Source organism: Camelus dromedarius, chromosome 3 (assembly GCF_036321535.1).
Source record: "Camelus dromedarius isolate mCamDro1 chromosome 3, mCamDro1.pat, whole genome shotgun sequence".
Classification (NCBI taxonomy): Eukaryota; Metazoa; Chordata; class Mammalia; order Artiodactyla; family Camelidae; genus Camelus; species Camelus dromedarius.
Genome location: NC_087438.1, coordinates 61435784 through 61453725, shown reverse-complemented (window position 1 = coordinate 61453725; position 17942 = coordinate 61435784). Strand labels below are relative to the sequence as shown.

The 17942-nt window shown below is 36.1% G+C and overlaps 1 protein-coding gene and 1 long non-coding RNA gene across 6 annotated transcripts in view; one reads left to right on the top strand and one right to left on the bottom strand.

Annotated features, from left to right (window-relative positions):
• LOC116152077 (uncharacterized) overlaps positions 1-3628 on the bottom strand; it is a 288994-nt gene extending 285366 nt beyond the window's left edge. For all 3 annotated transcript variants that reach the window (XR_010379151.1, XR_010379152.1, XR_010379150.1), the window contains exon 1: positions 3200-3628. This is a non-coding gene — a long non-coding RNA (uncharacterized LOC116152077). The remainder of the gene's footprint in view (positions 1-3199) is intronic.
• ARRDC3 (arrestin domain containing 3) lies at positions 731-14999 on the top strand. Of its 3 annotated transcripts, none has more exons than XR_010379149.1 (8): positions 731-1247; positions 5183-5264; positions 7208-7355; positions 8365-8467; positions 8849-9105; positions 9433-9595; positions 9830-10022; positions 12252-14999. XR_010379149.1 is itself a non-coding variant. In XM_031448185.2 (8 exons), exons 1-8 carry the CDS (start codon positions 968-970, stop codon positions 12306-12308), a joined length of 1245 nt encoding a protein of 414 aa, XP_031304045.1. In that variant the 5' UTR covers positions 732-967; the 3' UTR covers positions 12309-14999. The 3 variants fall into 3 exon arrangements, 2 of the variants coding, with proteins under 2 accessions (XP_031304045.1, XP_064338476.1); XM_031448185.2 differs by having other exon boundaries at positions 732-1247; positions 9868-10022; XM_064482406.1 differs by lacking the exon at positions 731-1247 and adding an exon at positions 4774-5078 and having other exon boundaries at positions 9868-10022.
• Positions 15000-17942: the final 2943 nt, after the last annotated feature.

Below are 17942 nucleotides of genomic sequence, written 5' to 3'. Positions count from 1 at the left end.
ATTGCTATCGAATTAAGAAATGAAAGAGAAAGAAAACATACTGATTAAATTATACTTGATCCTTACAGCATTCTCTTTTAAGGTCTCGAATAGGTCTCGACTGGGTTCATTTCCACCCTGCCTACAAAGCACTGGTTTTTAAAAGAATCCAAGCCAAGAATGCTGTCGTCTATGAACATTATCTCTTGCCTGATTTTTATTACTTTTTTTTTTTAATTCGTTAGTTTATGCTCACAACCAGCCCTTGCCCAACCGGTTTCTCCCCTTCCCCCATCTCTCTTCACACATCCCTTTTTCCTCCTCCCATCCAGGCAGTGGGCAAAACCCTGCAGTGCCGCTAAGGCATGCTCCGGGCTGGTCACTCAGCAGTTTATCCTCACTTGACTTTGCAAACATCTCCCCACCCAACCTTGTCCCCCAGTGCCCCCCTCGGCCATTATCTTTCCACTAGATTGTGCTCGGTAAGGGACTCCAGATAGCACGTCGAGGGCTTACGGTAGCCTGCCTACCAATAGGAGCCCACAATGAAGAGAAGTCAGGTTCAGCCTCCCGGCAGCCCGTATCTTCTTCCCTAGCTGTACACCTACTGTACCCGCGAGCGAGCGAGCGAGCGAGCCAGGGAACGAGCCGGCGCGGGAGGGGACGCGCAGGGAGGGCGGACAGCAGCCGCGGCGTGCGCATGCGCGCTGGGGTTGTTTTTCACAAAGCTCTTAAAGTGAGCTGGCAGCTTCCAGCCGCCCGTCTTTGTAAGGAGACCACTGAGACTAGCAGGAGCGCGGAGCAGCATCCTTTCCGCTGCCCTGACTTTTTAAGAAATCTCAATGAACTATTTGTAAAGAATCACTGATCCTGCCTGCAAGCTTTTTGCACGGCAAAGACATCGATCAGTGTTAAGTGAAGATCACGTTTTATATGTGATCTTGACTTTTTTGTCTTACATTATATTTTTATAGATTTTGTTATAAACATGGTGCTGGGAAAGGTAAAGAGTTTGACAATAAGCTTTGACTGTCTTAATGACAGCAATGTCCCTGTGTATTCTAGTGGGGATACAGTCTCAGGAAGGGTGAATTTAGAAGTTACTGGGGAAATCAGAGTAAAATCTCTTAAAATTCATGCAAGAGGACATGCGAAAGTACGCTGGACCGAATCTAGAAACGCCGGCTCCAATACCGCCTATACACAGAATTACACTGAAGAAGTAGAATATTTCAACCATAAAGACATCTTAATTGGACACGAAAGAGGTAAGTTTTTAAATCATTCAGAAATCATTAGACCTGCTTTCTTTGGGAAAGTTATCTTTTCAGTTTTTCTGAATTAATGTAATTCTACTCCTAGCATAACATGTAGCAGTTTGATAAATGTTAGCAAAGTTAGATTTGGTTTCTCCTTGACATTCATCGTATATTAAGCCGTAATGCTTGCAGGCATCTGCAAAGTGACTGCAAACTGCACTTATTCAACTACCTCTATACCGGGCTCGGTCTGTGCCATACGCACTTGCAGTCCATTTCCACCTTACTTGTAAATTCTGCTTAAAGCCTGATTCAATAATTTTCCTAATATGTTTTCAAATGAATTGCTAAAAGCTGCAGTCCGTATTAGATTTTTTTTCCCTTGTACTCTGCAACCTTAGGTCTTAAAAAACGAAGCTTCAGTGAAGAAAAAGAGTAACATTTTTAAGTGGGTTAATAGGTATATTTTATTTCTAATATTGACACGCAAAAGACTTTAAAGAATTGATCGTTGTTCTTTGATAAAGGGTTTCTGTGTCTTATTTTGACATATGGTATCAACACCCCACGTGTTTTTTCCCTATTCTTTGCAGTTCCTTTAGAAATTTACATCAAGCATTCTCTAATTTAAAGGACAGTATCTGTCATTATGGTATGTTTCAAATCAGTTTTAGAAGGCATTTAGGGTCAGTAATTTTCTTTTCTGAGCATCATGCTTAACTTTGGAACGTGCATTCAATGAAACCCGTGCCAGTCAAATGGAATAGAAAAGTATGCGGCTCATTGGATTTGATTTTTGGTTAGAAAAGGGAGCTAAAGCGTTGTCAAAGGGAGAGAGGGTCCTGAGATTTCCAATCTATTGTTTAAATGGTTACATTGTGGAAATATAGGAGACTCTTAAGCTTGTTTTTCTAAGTTTCCACCCTTTGTTAGAAGCGGTTCAATCCTGTTTCGGACCAGTTCTGGGGGGTGGTGAGGAGGGGCGCTTATTCTGCTCTCAGCAGATTGGTTAGACGCGTCAGGTGGTGGCGATGACTTAATTCCTAGCCCAAGAAGAATATAATGTTAAAACTGGTTATGTAATTTTGTGCTTCTCCTTTTTAATGCAGTATTTAGTTCGAATGTTGACGGTTTTTCAAAGAGTAGAGCACATTTTACTCTTTTTATATTAAAAAATACACATCCGTGAGGAGGTGCTAATTGAACTAAGGCAAGTGTGGAAATGTAGGGTGCTTTGAGTTACAGCATTAATGCATTATTTTTTAAAACATTAAAATGAAACCCATTATTTAGTTGGGTTTTCAGTTACACATAGGTAATTTGCATCCTGAAAAATGTCTAGTTAATCTCTCCGAGCAGTGACACTGATAAGAAATGCAACTGCCTAATGACAGTCCTGGTGTTTGCTGAACAGCAGACATAGGAGTTTGTATTTGAACCTTTCTGTACGTGGCAGTTTTTTATAAAATTGATAAAAAGAAACAAAGGTTTTTAAAGAGTTAAGGTTTGCAGTGGGGTAAAAGTAGAATCACGACTTATGTGGACAAACACAATTTCATTAGTTGCTCCATGATTTCACAGTAGAGAAAACTATGTGCCCTGCACCCCACAAGATGCCCCTCAACCCCTGCAAAGCATGGAAGAACTCTAAGCCTGGAATAGTTTCAATGACTTAAAACCTGGGACCTCTCAAACTAGCCTGGTGACTGAGACCCGCCCCGGGCGGCCGGCGATAGGCGGAGCCGCGTTTGTTAGCCTGTTGCTAAGGCGATGCCAGGCTCTGATTGGATTGGGCGCGGGCGGGTGGGGAGAGTGGGCTCGCCGGCTGGGGCGAGGCTTGGAACCGGCGTGCGCCGGTAAAGGTCCCTCCTGAGCGGCCGCCCCCGCCCCTCCTTGCGTCCCTGCCCGGGCTTCTAGAGGCGCCCGTGGCTCATGTCACATACCGTTCTGTCGCCCCTCACCTCGGCCTGCTGGCAGCCCCCGGAAAGAGCGGCTTAGGTTTCGACAGAGTGGAGGGGAGAAGCCCCTGCCGGCCTCCCAGGTGCCGAATGGCTCTGGGCGCAACTTTTTAGCTGACGATCCTATTCATAGTTGGGCGGGCCGGGCTGGTGGGATCCCATTTTCCAGTTTTTCGGCTGGAAGTTGTCAGGCAGCTTCTGCGAACGCTCGTCTGCCTCTAGCCGAAACAGCGAGTTTCCCGGTCTGTGCAGTCACCAGACGGGCTACCTTGGTTTGACCTGAGGGGAGAGAGCAAAGGCTGGCCAAAAGAGGAAAGTGGCACTAACATCAAAAGCTGGGGGGGGGGGCCCTCGGCGAGTATTCCCTGCCCCTCCCCATTGTTTCTCGGGGCTGTTGCGTTCCCCACCCTCCTCGCCGCCGCCCCAGTTTCCCTCTCCTCAACTGTAAAGGTGTCAGGGTGGCCCAAGCCAGATCGAACCGGTCACCGGCTGGGGCGTGTAAAGCGGAAGCGCCGCAGCGCGCTCGCTCCGCCCTCCCCCTCCAGCAGGCTAGGCTGCGCGGCCGCGAGCGCGAGCGCCGCGCGACATATGCCGTATGTATAGCGGGGCGCGCGGGCGGCGGCGGCGCGCGGGCGGGCCGGCTGGGATCTGCTCGCGCCGGTTTAGGCCGGTCCTCTCCTGCTCCGGTCTAGTTCTTGATTGACAGCCCGGCACTTGTTTACCACCGCGCGGCCGCCGCCGCCGCCGCCGCCGCCGCTCGCCTCAATGAGACTGCTGAGCTGGCACAAAAAGGGAGCAAGAAGGAAGAAAGGGAGAGGAGGCAAACTTTGGGCGCCTTCGTGGGGAGCGAATTTAAATGGCCCCCAACTCGTAAGGCAGTTTTCGGTGCTGGAATTCGTGCAGAGGATCTGTACAGGGAGCGAGGAAAGTATTACTGAGATAGAAGCGAGTCGTCGTGGTTTTTGAACATAAGTAACCACGTATTGGAGCCTTTTTTTTTGGTCCCTTTTCTCCTTTGACGGGAGGGAAGCATCACGTTTTTTGTGTATATACAGTACTTTGGTGACGGAAAGTAACCCATTTTTTCTACTCTCGTAGTTAATGATGAAGCCTTCTACACCGAGAAAATTACATTAGGAAGACATGTACTTAAATTACCTAGTCAGAACTCTTTGGGAAAAAAAAATCCTTTTAAGAATCCAGAACCACCTCCCATATTTCACTGTTTATTTCGGAGACTTTTTTAAAAAACTGACCAAAAGAAATTGGCTATAAAATGAAAGGTCAGCCCTCTTTTCTAGCGATTGGCAACAACCTAGTTCATTTTTCAAGGGTGTGTTTCCCATTAGCAGGCACCTTTGAAACCTAAGGTATATTTTATATAAATGCACATTTTTAGCTATTGCTCACGCAGCCTGGGTGTTGTCATCATTTTAGGTTCAATAAGAATTTTTATTTTTAGCTATGAAACTGACATTAAAATGACTGTTCCTTTTTTTTTAACTCCAGATCTATTTGACAGCTTTTTTTTAATGGTTTTAGAGTTGTCACATTCACATCTTCTAGTATCAAAACTGACATTTTAAAAGGTTTACGTGAAGTTTTCATTTTATATAGTCTTAACAAGATTAATTTAAGTAAATAGTAAAGACTAAGGTAACATCTTAATATGAGGTTTGAGATCTTAGTGTTTTGTTGAGCGTGTACTGTGTGAGATGTAGACATTTTACAGTTAGGGTCGTTTTCCATTTAAATACCACCTGTGCAGCGTAAGTATTAATTATCCCCATTCCACAGATGAAGTAACTGAAGACAGGACTTTTATTTTACTGAGAGGAAGTGATGAAGTTGGAATTAGAACTCAGATCTCTCAGACTCCAAAGTTTGTGGCCTGAATTACTATATAAGCACCTTTAAAGTTATGCCATAGCAAAGAGAGTGTAAAGGTGTAATAATAAGTTTTTTGTTCTTTTCTGTTTGTTTTAGATGATGATAATTCTGAAGAAGGCTTCAACACTATTCATTCAGGAAGGCATGAATATGCTTTCAGCTTTGAGCTTCCACAGACGTAAGTATTTTGTAACAGGCGTTTTTCATAAACATCTATTCTTCTGAAATGAAACTTATTCAAAATTTAATTATTTTTAGTTTAAAAAAAAAAACCCTTTTCATTAAACTTGCTAGAGACAATATACTCAAAAAAGAGACAAGCTTTTTTTTTTTTTATCTAGTGTGGCAAAATTATAGAAAGCAAAGTTCAACTCTTGGTACTCTGTCTCAAGATTTATAAGGTTTTAAAAACTTAAATGCATTTCATTTAGTGAGTGAATTGAAAGTTGCTAATCAAAATAGCGCTTAATATTTAGTTTGTTATCAGCGTTAACAGAGAAGGTAGAACATACCAGGTCTCACTTAGTAGTTTATAAAAAGTCAGTGTTTTATCTTTTCTAGTGATGCTAACCAACAGCAGTAAGCTAAGAAGATCAAAATAATTAGGGATATCCTAGCTTTAGAAGCATTTATGTGTGTGTATGTGTGTGTGTGTGTGTGTGTGTGTGTGTGTGTGTATATATATATATATATATATATATATATATATATATATGAATTCATTAGCTTCTGTGAGAAGAGCTATTGAGAAGGTCACACGAGATGTTATAACCTGAGCATGAAAGGAAACATCTATCAGATACCTAAATTACCTTAACATAGGCTTGGAATCTAGTATGAAAGAAAGAAGGAAAGTATTACATTCTCAATGTAGTAACAAATTGTTAGAAGTTATACAAAAAACAATTTTTAATAATGCCTAAACAGATGTTAAAAACCTCAAAGTGGCACTTGTACTGATTTTTCTGAAGGATAAACTTTAATTCTAATACTTAATATATGCGGATGGGGTTTATAAAGGGTATTTTTAAGAATATTCTATTTATCATATTATTTAAGAACATTTTTAACATAATGCCCTAATTACTTTGAGAGAAAAAAATTTAAGTCTCTGAATACAGCCGGGCTAATACAATTGGGACTGAATATTTTCAAAGAACAGAGATAATTTAGTATGTTTCTTAAAAATTCTATCAGTAAACCAAAGTCATTTAATATAAACTCCAGAAGACTAGCACAGATCCTGCATTTTATTTCTCTGTGCTATACAAGTTAATGCAGGAATCTAAAATGCAAAAAAAGAGAAAAAAGTAAAACACCACTACTCCTAAGCTAGCGTGCTACCTTGTAAAAGACCAAACTTAGGGCATTTTTCTAACAAAATTATGAAAAAAGAGACTCAATTCACTGAAATAAAATCTTTAACAAGTAGTAAAATTTGGGAGAGTTGAGAAAGAATTCTGATTCTCTTGTGTAGAGCAATAGGAAAGATTCTTTTCCTAAGTCTATAGTGTAGTTAGAAAACATCGCCAAAAAGAGTTAGAACATAAGTAAACTAGGAAATGTAAAAGCAGTTTTCTAGAGTTTCAGTGGACTTAATGAAATATGAAAAATTTTTTGAAACTATAATGACTATTCCAGGCCTTTTCTAGATCTTAATTAGTTGGTATAAAAAGAGATAATAATAATTTGTAGCTAATGAAAAGTAGAATGCCATAGAGAATTTGGTCTGAATATTTGACCAGTGTCTAGAATTTCTCAATAGAAATAGTTAAACCATTCTTAACTTTATTTTTAAAGTAAAATCTTGACCTTTTCAAGAACTGTTTTATTTCCAGACTTTCATAATTTTGCCACAAGCATTAAAGTAGCCTCTTCTTAAAGAGATTGTATTCTGGCTTTTTTAAGCAAAATTTCTGTAATATTTAACAATTACTGTTATTTGAAAACAAGGTTTTTTTCCCCCAGTGACTTATCCCTTTGGAAATTCTTTTAAATTATGGCTTTGATACCTCATTGATGTATAAACGGTACAATATAGTAACACTTCTATGCTGACCTACTGTATAATTTTCAGAAAGAGGTATAAGATTAATATATTGACCTTTATATTCTGCACAGACCACTTGCTACCTCATTCGAAGGCCGACATGGCAGTGTGCGCTATTGGGTGAAAGCCGAATTGCACAGGCCTTGGCTTCTACCAGTAAAATTAAAGAAGGAATTTACAGTCTTTGAGCATATAGATATCAACACTCCTTCATTACTGGTAAGAATTGACTGAATTCTTCATTCTTTATTTTTGGCTTATAAATACTGAAGAATAATTACCTAAACTATGTAATTTTTATAATTTTAAAATAGTGGTTTTATTTTTAAATTCCATAAATGTTATTTTCCCAAAACATATACTCATGAGCACACAAATTAATGCAGAATATGCTCATTTTCTGATTGTAATAACATTAATTTTAAAAGAAAGACCAGTATTTGGTAAGAAATACCTTTTACTCGTAAGATAAGAGCAGTAACAAAAAAATAGATCTGTTCCCTGAATAATTTTAGTGGAAAAGGAACAGTAGTATCAATTATTATAACAATATCATTTAATTTGAAAATATCATAATCTAAAGTTTGTACTGCATTGCATTATTCCATTATAGGGATAGTTGTCAAATGATGGGGAGGTTATCACTGTCATGAAAAACTTAATTCTGTTTTAAATCTTTTTTAATTGCATTTTTCACAAGATTCAGATTTGGCTTCAAAAACTTTATTTGGTTTAAGCAAATAATAACATCTTTAAGCAAATAAGAATCTTAAAGATAAGCAATTTGCCCTTCTTTACAAATTGAATTTTATATTCTCAAAGAAAGATGTCATTATTTGGGATTATAACCAAGTTGCTTTCCAAGCTGCCTTTTTTTTTAAGGCAGTTTAAATGGAATGTGGAAAGGGTTTTTTTTGTTGTTGTTGCTTGGTTGGTTGGTTTCTTTAATTACTGTATATGTAAATAGTGTGGGCTAAAGTATGTTTACAAAATATGGTGTTAAGCCCTTTACCCTTTTTTCTTTAATTGAATGGGAACTTGTATAAAGACAAAAATACTTCTATATATCAGAAGCCACTGGTTAGTGGAAAAGTATGTTTGGATACAGGAAAAAAAGCAACATTGCTTTTAATGTTAAATTCTTCAAGAATTTAGGATTGTATTTTAAAACATTCTATTATTGTCCCAACTCTACATTGATCTTTTTCTCTAAATTTATTTCTTACAGTCACCCCAAGCAGGCACAAAAGAAAAGACTCTCTGTTGCTGGTTCTGTACCTCAGGCCCAATATCCTTAAGTGCCAAAATCGAAAGGAAGGGCTATACTCCAGGTATGTATGAGGTGGAATCTCACAAAAAATGATCTTTTTTCCCTTAGCTTTCATGTATAAATTTACATTATTTCTACTGAATGCAAACATGATACAGTATTCTTTGGTAAAATAACTTAAGTTGTGCTTATCCAGTTTCCTTTCATAAATTAGAATTAAGTTGTCTTTTTTAGTAGTTACTGTCAATGAGTAGCTTATTTTTGTAACTGTAAGTTCCTTGCCACTCTTAGGATCCTGCTTTTTATCCATGTAGTTTATTGAACTTTCAAACTTCAATCTAAGAATCTACATTTGTTTGGGGTTTGTTTGTTTTTTAACAGTAGATGTATATATGTGTGCGTGTGTGTGTGTATATATATATATATTTTTTTTTTCCTCTAGGTGAATCGATTCAGATATTTGCTGAGATTGAGAACTGCTCTTCCCGAGTGGTGGTGCCAAAGGCAGCCATTTACCAAACACAGGCCTTCTATGCCAAAGGGAAAATGAAGGAAGTCAAACAGCTTGTGGCTAACTTGCGTGGGGAATCCTTATCATCTGGAAAGACAGAGACGTGGAATGGCAAGTTGCTGAAAATTCCACCAGTTTCTCCCTCTATCCTCGACTGTAGTATAATCCGTGTGGAATATTCGCTAATGGTACGTACAGATTTAAAGGTTTGGGGTTTTTTTTTTTAAGTCTTAAAAGTCATATGGATATCATTTTGTCTTACATCCAGGATTTGATTTTTTTTTACTCCTTATATGATACGTATAATTACATATAAATCTCTATATAGTTAGGATTATAATTACTAATTTTACTTTAGGTAAATGTACTATATAATAGGGTTACACAGTGGAGAAACTTTTCTTGTATATCATAAGTATATAAATTAAAAAAAATGACATTAAAATTGGGTTATTAGTTTTAAAAATGAAATAGTACTTGGTATTCTGAACCTAACATCTCCTTTCATTGTTTAGGTATATGTGGATATTCCTGGAGCTATGGATTTATTTCTTAATTTGCCACTTGTCATCGGTACCATTCCTTTACATCCATTTGGTAGCAGAACCTCAAGTGTAAGCAGTCAGTGTAGCATGAATATGAACTGGCTTGGTTTATCCCTACCTGAAAGACCGGAAGGTAATTTGATAATGCATATCTAAACATAATCTATTATTTTCAAGAACATGATTTTGCTTCTGTTAATTTTATGATTAGATAAACTGTATCTGTACTTGAAGAGAGTAGGTATGCCCCTAACGTTAGGTTTAAAACATATATGCCCTTAGTTTTGAACACAAAACAAATAATTGTTACTTTACCTCGACATTCCTTTTTAATACCTACTATTCTGTGTATTTTGACATGCATAAGAACATGCTGTTCGAATTGCGTGTATCTTTTTCCTTCAGCACCACCCAGCTATGCAGAAGTGGTAACAGAGGAACAAAGGCGGAACAATCTTGCACCAGTGAGTGCTTGTGATGACTTTGAGAGAGCGCTTCAAGGACCATTGTTTGCATATATCCAGGAGTTTCGGTTCTTGCCTCCACCTCTTTATTCAGAGGTAAGCATCAGATCATCGAGTACAAAATGGGCTGGCTCTCTTGGGAAACAGTATTGCAGACTTTTTTAAAATAGACTTAGGTTTTGATTATCATAAGAGAAAAACAAATAATTTAGAACAATAGATTAAAAGATTAAGATTGTCAATATTTAGTAAGTTTGACCCAGAGGCCTCGTATTATTGGGAAAATAAAGATAATGATCTAACCTTATGCTTGTAAAATGCCAGTTAAAGGGATAATTCATATTTTAAAGCATCCATAGAACTGGCATTTTGCAGTCATTGACCAAATAGCTAGAATTTATCTTATCCATTATTCTTTTCCAGTTTAACTTTCGTATTTTAACATTCTCAGTCATTGGGGAAAGAACATATTTGCAGTAACATCTTAACAGCATTCCAGCACTGTTAGATTATTTTTATTCATCTCAAGTAACTAAGCACTTCAATGAATAAAACATAGCCTTTACTTGGGAAAAGTTTACGGACTGTGAGAAAAACAAACTTAGAAGAAAAACATTATATAACAATGTGATGGGAATGCACAGTTCATCTGAGGAGCAGCTTATTGGCCCTTAGGAATCAGGAGGGGCTTTCCTGAGAAAGTGACTGTTAAACTGATTCTTGATGGATAAGTAGTCCTCAAATGTAGGATGGTCCAGGCAGGAAAAAAGATAGGTACAAAAGCAAGGAGGTGGGGGGAAATTCAGCAATTTCAGGATACTTCAGAATGTATATATACATAACACACATTGTGAGAGTTGGCCTCAGTACCACTATAATAACAATTTTGTCAATCACTAGAATCAGCTTTTTCCTTTTCATTGCTATAATTTAGACACCTATTTTACAGTGAAATATTACTCCCAAATAAGACATAAAGGGATTGTTTTCTCTCCAATAAATCTCTATTATTTTTTATTTTTTTTCCCCTTAACACCTTGACTGGAAGAGTCATTTTTTCCTTAGGATGAGGTTAATATGAAATCTACTTTATTTATTGATTATAGGAAGTTCAGATCTGTTCCATTCTTACAAATTCTTTATTAGACATAACTTTTCTATTCCAGTATTTTAGTTCATAAAATTTTTCAGTAGATGCTGCAGATGTTCTTCCACTTGTTAGAAACATGTTACTACATTTTTATTCTGACATTTCTGTCTTGCTGGTTAAGTTGGTTACTTGTGATTTGATCTGAGGCTTCCTAGCTGTCCAGTAGGCATTTTAAAAGAATGGTAATCTAAGTATCCACTTTTAAGCAATTTGTTGTAAAATTCTACCACCTTTTAAAATGAACTAAAGATAATTAAGAGAATTAAAAACTTTTAAAACCTTAAATTGGTTCATGGTGTGATTTAATTATTTAACATCTAACCACTTAGAGGGGGAACAGTCCTAGATTGTATTAAAGCTGTTCTGAATTTTTATATTTTTTTCTATAAAGGATAGTCAGTGAAAGAAAGAAAAATTATTTGACTTCTTTCCTTCAAAAATGTGTTTTCACACCTAAAGTTTCTGAGGCAGTTTGGATTATTCCATATTTAAATACAAGTAAATGGGTCTTGTCCAAAAGATCTTTCAGTCAAACAAATGTATTAAACCTAACAGTTTGCCTTCCTGTGTCTATTCTTTTTGTTTCTGAGCAGCAACTAGAATATATTCACTTTTATTAAGTGTATGTATATATGAAAGTCACTGAAGAAATAGAGAAGGTGGGAAGCCTCTAGAGCATTTTGGATTCAACACTGCTATTTCTTGATACGCAAGTGTATTCCTAGGCCCTTTCTAGGGCTTTACATCCATGAGTTATTACCTCACATAAGCACAAAGAACTTTCCAAAGCCTAGGGAAGAGATAAGCTGAATTTTTTTAACAGGATGAAATGGCTCCTTTATAAAAGGAGATCACTGCTATGAAAATGTTTGCCATAGTGTATTTGAGTTATAAGTACTACTGAGCGCTGAGTAAAAAGCTCCATTCTCTGATAAAATTTATCATTAGCTTTTGTGAAAGAGAACTATTTGGGCATACCTTCATAAATGTTATTGTTAATCTAGTTGAATAGCAGGTACTTTTTAGATAATCCTAGTACCCTTTCTTCCCCATACAAGCTCTCTATGTTCTTCCTGATTGCATTTCTCAACTCATACTCAAAATCTTTGTCCTATTTGGTATATTCTTACTAGACTGTATCAAATAACTGTGTTTTTTTCCTCTTTTCTTTCTAGATTGATCCAAATCCTGATCAGTCAGCAGATGATAGACCATCCTGCCCGTCTCGTTGAAGGAATACTTGGTTAAATCAAGTTGACGTGGATTCCGAACTATATCTCCTCCCTTCCCGGCTGAGGACAGAGAAGTATCTTGGAGACATGTTTTCAGAGGAAGTGGAATTGCTTTTGCCCAGAAAAATGACAAATACATGAAACAACCAGTGATCATGCTTTAGAAGCCTACAGCAACATTCTGGGACTGCTCCAACATGCTTGAAGATCTAAGCTTTTCTCCTTTAAACCTGGCACATACTAAGAGCAGTCTTCTTAGCCTATGGTCATACGTGTCAAGACACCACATTGTAAAGAGGGATGATGTCCTTCTTTTGATTTGAAAATTTGCACATGCTCAATGCTTATATTGTGCGGTTCAATGTCACTACAGCTTTTTTTTTCCATTTATGCCAGACTCTTAATACTCTTTTATAACTTGTTTGTGGTGAGCACAACAAGGAACAAAAGCTTTGAAAAAAACTTTTAACATGAAAAAAACGCACTGACTTTTTTTTAATTTAACATAGCCTGGACTTTACCTGCGTATGCCATGCTCAGAATTGTCCTACTAGGCTGACCATGTATCACCTCTTCAGCTTGGATCCTATTGTGGATTTATTTACAAACATCAAATGCCTTCAAGCCAATCCTTCTTGCTGTATGTTTTGCAGCCTACTGTAGTAGATACGCAACAGTATGTGGGAAAAGAGATGAGAGGAGGAAGCTAATAAGAGACTTTGTCAAGATTGTATACCTTCTTGGTTTCTTTTAAGAATTTGTTGCCTTTCTACTATTACAGCAAAGCAGCATTTTGTTACTGACTGCCTAAAATCACTTAATCTCAGGTGAACGCATCACTTGCCAAACTGTTGGAATGCTATTTGTGTTTTGTTGCACTGTTGAGTTATTTTTTTGTTTGTTTGTTTGGTTGGCTTTTTGGAGAGGGAAATTTGGAAAAGGGACATACACAAAAGTGATAACCCACCCGCATTCCCTTTTTATCGTTACATATAAGAAGAAACTAGCAGAGCTAAGAATGGAGTAAAGAAAGGCAGTATGGCAGGCACCAGCAAAGAGTTAAGGGCTGTTGCTCTTAAAAATTATTATTTTTATTATTATTTTAAAAGTATGAAAGTTTTCCAGTCACTGGAGAGGAGGAGAAAGTGCATTTATTTTTATACAGAGTTACTTAATTACCTCCAAAACACATATGTTGGAAGTCATTTTTGCTGGTGCAGAGTATTTTCATGAGCAGGAATATATATATACGTAGGTTCAGTTTCTGATTAGAGAGCTCAGTGGATACATTTCCTATCCTGCTCAAGCTTGACAGCTTGAAAACCCAAGCTTATTCTAAAAGTGTGTAACTCCAAAATTATGAATACTACAGTGTGTGCTGGAATAATAACTTTTATATTTTTGTGGATTTTTTTAATGAAAGTATTTTTTTCCATTACCTTAAAGAACATTTTGCTAAACATGAGAAATCATTCACTCTCAGTATATATAGATAAGATAATGAAGAACGAACTCATCAGTAAATTATAGCTTATATTAAAGATAATTTCCAGTTGGCTCATAACAAATATACCAGCATTCATGAAGACACTTAAAACTGCATTTTCCAAAGTACCAAGTGTACTGATTGATTGTCTTATTTTAGAAGGAATTCAGCTCTGATGTTTTTTAATGGAAATCAGCATCTCTGATGTTGCAACATATGTGTGAAATGGGTGTTACAACTATCCTGCCATTTAACCCCACAGTTAATAAAGTGGCTGAAAATAATAGTAACTCTGGCTTGGTGCTTGACCTGGTTAAATACTGTCTTAAAGCTTCATACAAAACAAATAGGCTTTTCCATAAGTGGCCTTTAAGAAAACATGGAAGACAATTCATGTTTGAATAATGCTGACAGGGTGAAGAAAGCCCATGTAAAAATGAATCGCGTTTTAAGTGATTCGGTTAAAGGGTTTGGGCTCCCGTAGCAAACTAATACTAGATAATAAGGAAATGGGGGTGAAATATTTTTTTATTGTTGTTAAATCATTTTGTGAATGTCCCCCTCAAAAGAAGCTAATGGAATATTTGGCATAAAGGGCATTTGGTGGTTTTTTGTTGGGGGTGGGGATTGTCAGAAAATCCCTTTTCTTTTCCTCTTATGTCTAACTGACTAGGGAACAATTGTTGATATGCATAGCATTGGAATACTTATCACTATATACTCTTACGAATAACACATGAGGAAAGAATGACCAATATTCTGATAATTGGCACTGGGTCACAAAATAAAATATGATAAAATTTTAAATATATAAAACTTTATCAAATAAAGTTTTATTTTCCCCATTAAAGTATTCCTTTACTTTCTTATTTTTAGAGGCATTACTCCTTTCTAAATATTGGTCACTTCTTGATATAAGATGTGAGGTTCACAGTTGTATTCCAGTATTCAAGATAGATTCCTGATTTTTCAATTAGGGAGAGTAAAATCCAAAATGTTAGCAAAACAAAGTGCAATATTAAATGTTTGCTTTATAGATTATATTCTATGGCTGTTTGTAATTTCTTTTTTTTCTCTTTTATTTGGTGCTGAATATGTCCTTGTAGGCTGTTTTAAGAAAACAATATGTGGGAAATGATTTAATTTTTCCTATTGCTCTTCCTTGTGGAAAATAAAGTGTTTTGGTTTTTTTCCTTTTTGTAAAATTGGAGATTTATTTGAATCTCAATCATAGTAACTCAGCATACATGCAAACACTATTAAGACTACAATTAAACTCTTATTTTAAGCCTTTCTGGTTAAGAATTTTTTTTAGATTTCTCCTAAAGAAAATGATTGAAGGTTTAAAGGAATTTTTAATATAAATAATCATTGTTTTTCTTAATATTTCATTAAGCTGTGAAGCTTTTTTAATAAAACTTAAGTTAAATATATAAATTTCCATCTTATATGTGAACCAAACTTAACCAGATAAAGTAGTTTCAGCTACCAGCTCTTTCTTGCTGTGATGAGTCTGTTTCTGGTATTTCAAGAGCACATAAATTTAAAAGTTATATTAATTACTTTAATCTTACAAAAACACAATTTTTCTAAATTTTAAAAAAGGAAATATTTTTCTCAAATGTCTGAATTTTATAGTGATTTGTAACACTGAGAAGTACCTTTGGAATCACATTTAGAGATTATCTTCTTTCAGTGTTCCTAAATTCATGGATGAGCTATCAAGTTGTATATGTGCCTTACAATAGGATTCTCCCCTATTCTCAAATGTATATACACTTAGAAAAAGAAATGTTACAAAGACATTTAGACAAAAAACATTTTAAATCAATTTTGTGGAAACACAGTCATCTTTGTTAACTTAGAGCCAGCAATCTATACAATGTCATAATACGGAATAAAAATAGAGGAAAAAGAATTACAGCATGAGAAGGGGAAACTCGGTTCTGGGTTCTGTAACTTTAGATGGAGCCTTGAAGATGTGTGAATTTTGACTTCATGCACAAAGTGAAAAAGTAGCTATCCAAAGTCCTTTTCATAATTGAAGGTTTGAGGTTATAATACATCTTTAGATAAAGAAATGATACTCTATGTCAATTATTAAGACATTGGAAATTAGCCATGTTTCCTCTAAATTTGCATCAATACTTTTAGACTGAGTTCAGTACATGTCTCAAGTTATATAAAGGTGACAGTTATCTGGATCTGCTTTTGCAGTAAATCACCTATACTTAATCAAACTCCCCTTGTCATTAATTATAATTTATTGAATGGCTCAACCTTGGTATATTTATCAGGACTTTTCGATTATAACAGAGGGAGAAACTCAGATTAGCTTAAGGTAAAATGTATAAACTAGTAATTCCAGGGATAAACTATATTAAGGACATTTGGACCCAGAAGTCCAGATAATGTGCTGGGGACACATTCGTTTTTCATCTCTGTTCTCTTACCCTGTTTCTTACTAACATTATTCTTTCCTATCCGCCTTAAACTCTTCCATGTTAGGCCAGGAAAGATGACCCCATCTCTTATAGCTCACAGAAGAAATGCTATCTCAAGTCTCCAAATGACTTGTTAGGAGATCCTGATTGACTAAAACATGGGTCATGTTTCATGCTACATAGAATGGATTTCCCAGTAGAGAGAGTTCTACTTCCAGAAGGAAGAAAAGAGGTCACTATATTCTGTATTTCAAGTGCTGCCCAAACCAGCAGCAATGGCATCACCTGGGAGCTTATTAGAAAAGCAGAATATCAAGATCTATCCCAGAATGTCAACCAAACACCTCTTAACATGATTCCCAGGTGATTTTTTAAGTGCAGCAAAGTTTGAGAAACTGCAGCACACAAAAATAGTAAGAGATGCAAACACTAAATAGGCAACTCCGTATTCATGAATCCTAAGCTGTAACTGAGCTGAGGATTTGGTGCACTTAATAAGTGAAAAATACTCTCACCATTTTAAATCCCAAAGCATATTTATGACTTGAAGTTTTTGAGACAGCACTTTGTAACCGCTGAGATGCTGGCAGTTGTACCTTCAGATTCAGAACTCCTGTGTCAACAACCAGCATTTCTCAAAGCTTCCACGACTGAATGATGAAATATTTTGCCTTTTCATTCCTTGATATTAAATCAATACAGAGGGGAAATGTATTTTTTGATTCATGAGAAAAAATTATTGATGTAAGAAAATTTATTTTGACTTTTGAGGAATGTAAGTCTGCAATCCTTCGAAGAAAAGAAGTTTTAGGAACATAACGAGATGTAAACACATGAATACAGAAAGGACACCTCAAAGCCAAGAAAACTAGTAGCTTAAAAATCCAAAAGCACATGCCCAACTGGAAATAGATCCAGTATCAACTGTCTTTGATGAACAGCACAAAGGTAAACATAGAAGGAAAAGATTTTATTTTTTCAAACCAGCTTCACAGATACCAGTTTAGACAATGTCAAGAAATTATATAGAGCCAAAAAACAATAAGTTACTTTATAGTAGTTTCTAGCATTTATATATTAAAAGTATATAGCCTAATGTGATTCAAGAAAACAAGTATTTATGACATGTATATTAAGAACTTCTAATACATCATAGGTAATTCTAACTGGAAGTGGATTTTTGCTAGTTTTAAATTCAAGACTTACCTAAGTTCTCAACACTAATTTCCAATCCAAACAAAATACTTATTATTTTTGGCACTGGTAAGTATCTAGGAACATTAATAACGTTAAAATAATGAGCTAGAACATCACTTTGTATAATTTAGAGGTCTGTTTACTAGTTACACAGAACAGTCTTACCAGTGAACAGAAAGACATGAATGATTATACTCTCCTAATTTTTAACTTTATAAGATGATTATTAATTTTGTCAACTCCTAAGCCTAACAGTGATGATACAACTAATGAAAGTCAAAGTATTACACTGTTACTGCTTTAGATGTTATAAATTTTTGCCAAATGGAAAAGCTATCTGATCCTTACAGGAATTTGAATTTATTAGGTCATTTCTGTGAGATAATAACTTAAAGATAAAAATGCAAAAAAAATTGTTACAATAAGCAGCGAGTTTCTGCCTTACACACACACACACACACACACACACACACACTGTTTTAAAGGAAATCAACATTTCCACCTTCT

What these genes read in the sequence shown, in the direction of transcription:
- ARRDC3 (XM_031448185.2), top strand. Translation starts at nt 968, where the DNA reads ATGGTGCTGGGAAAGGTAAAGAGTTTGACAATAAGCTTTGACTGTCTT. An exon ending in CTTAATTGGACACGAAAGAG is followed by an intron (nt 1,248 to 5,182) that starts GTAAGTTTTTAA and finishes TGTTTGTTTTAG; the next exon opens with ATGATGATAATTCTGAAGAA. An exon ending in TCAACACTCCTTCATTACTG is followed by an intron (nt 7,356 to 8,364) that starts GTAAGAATTGAC and finishes TATTTCTTACAG; the next exon opens with TCACCCCAAGCAGGCACAAA.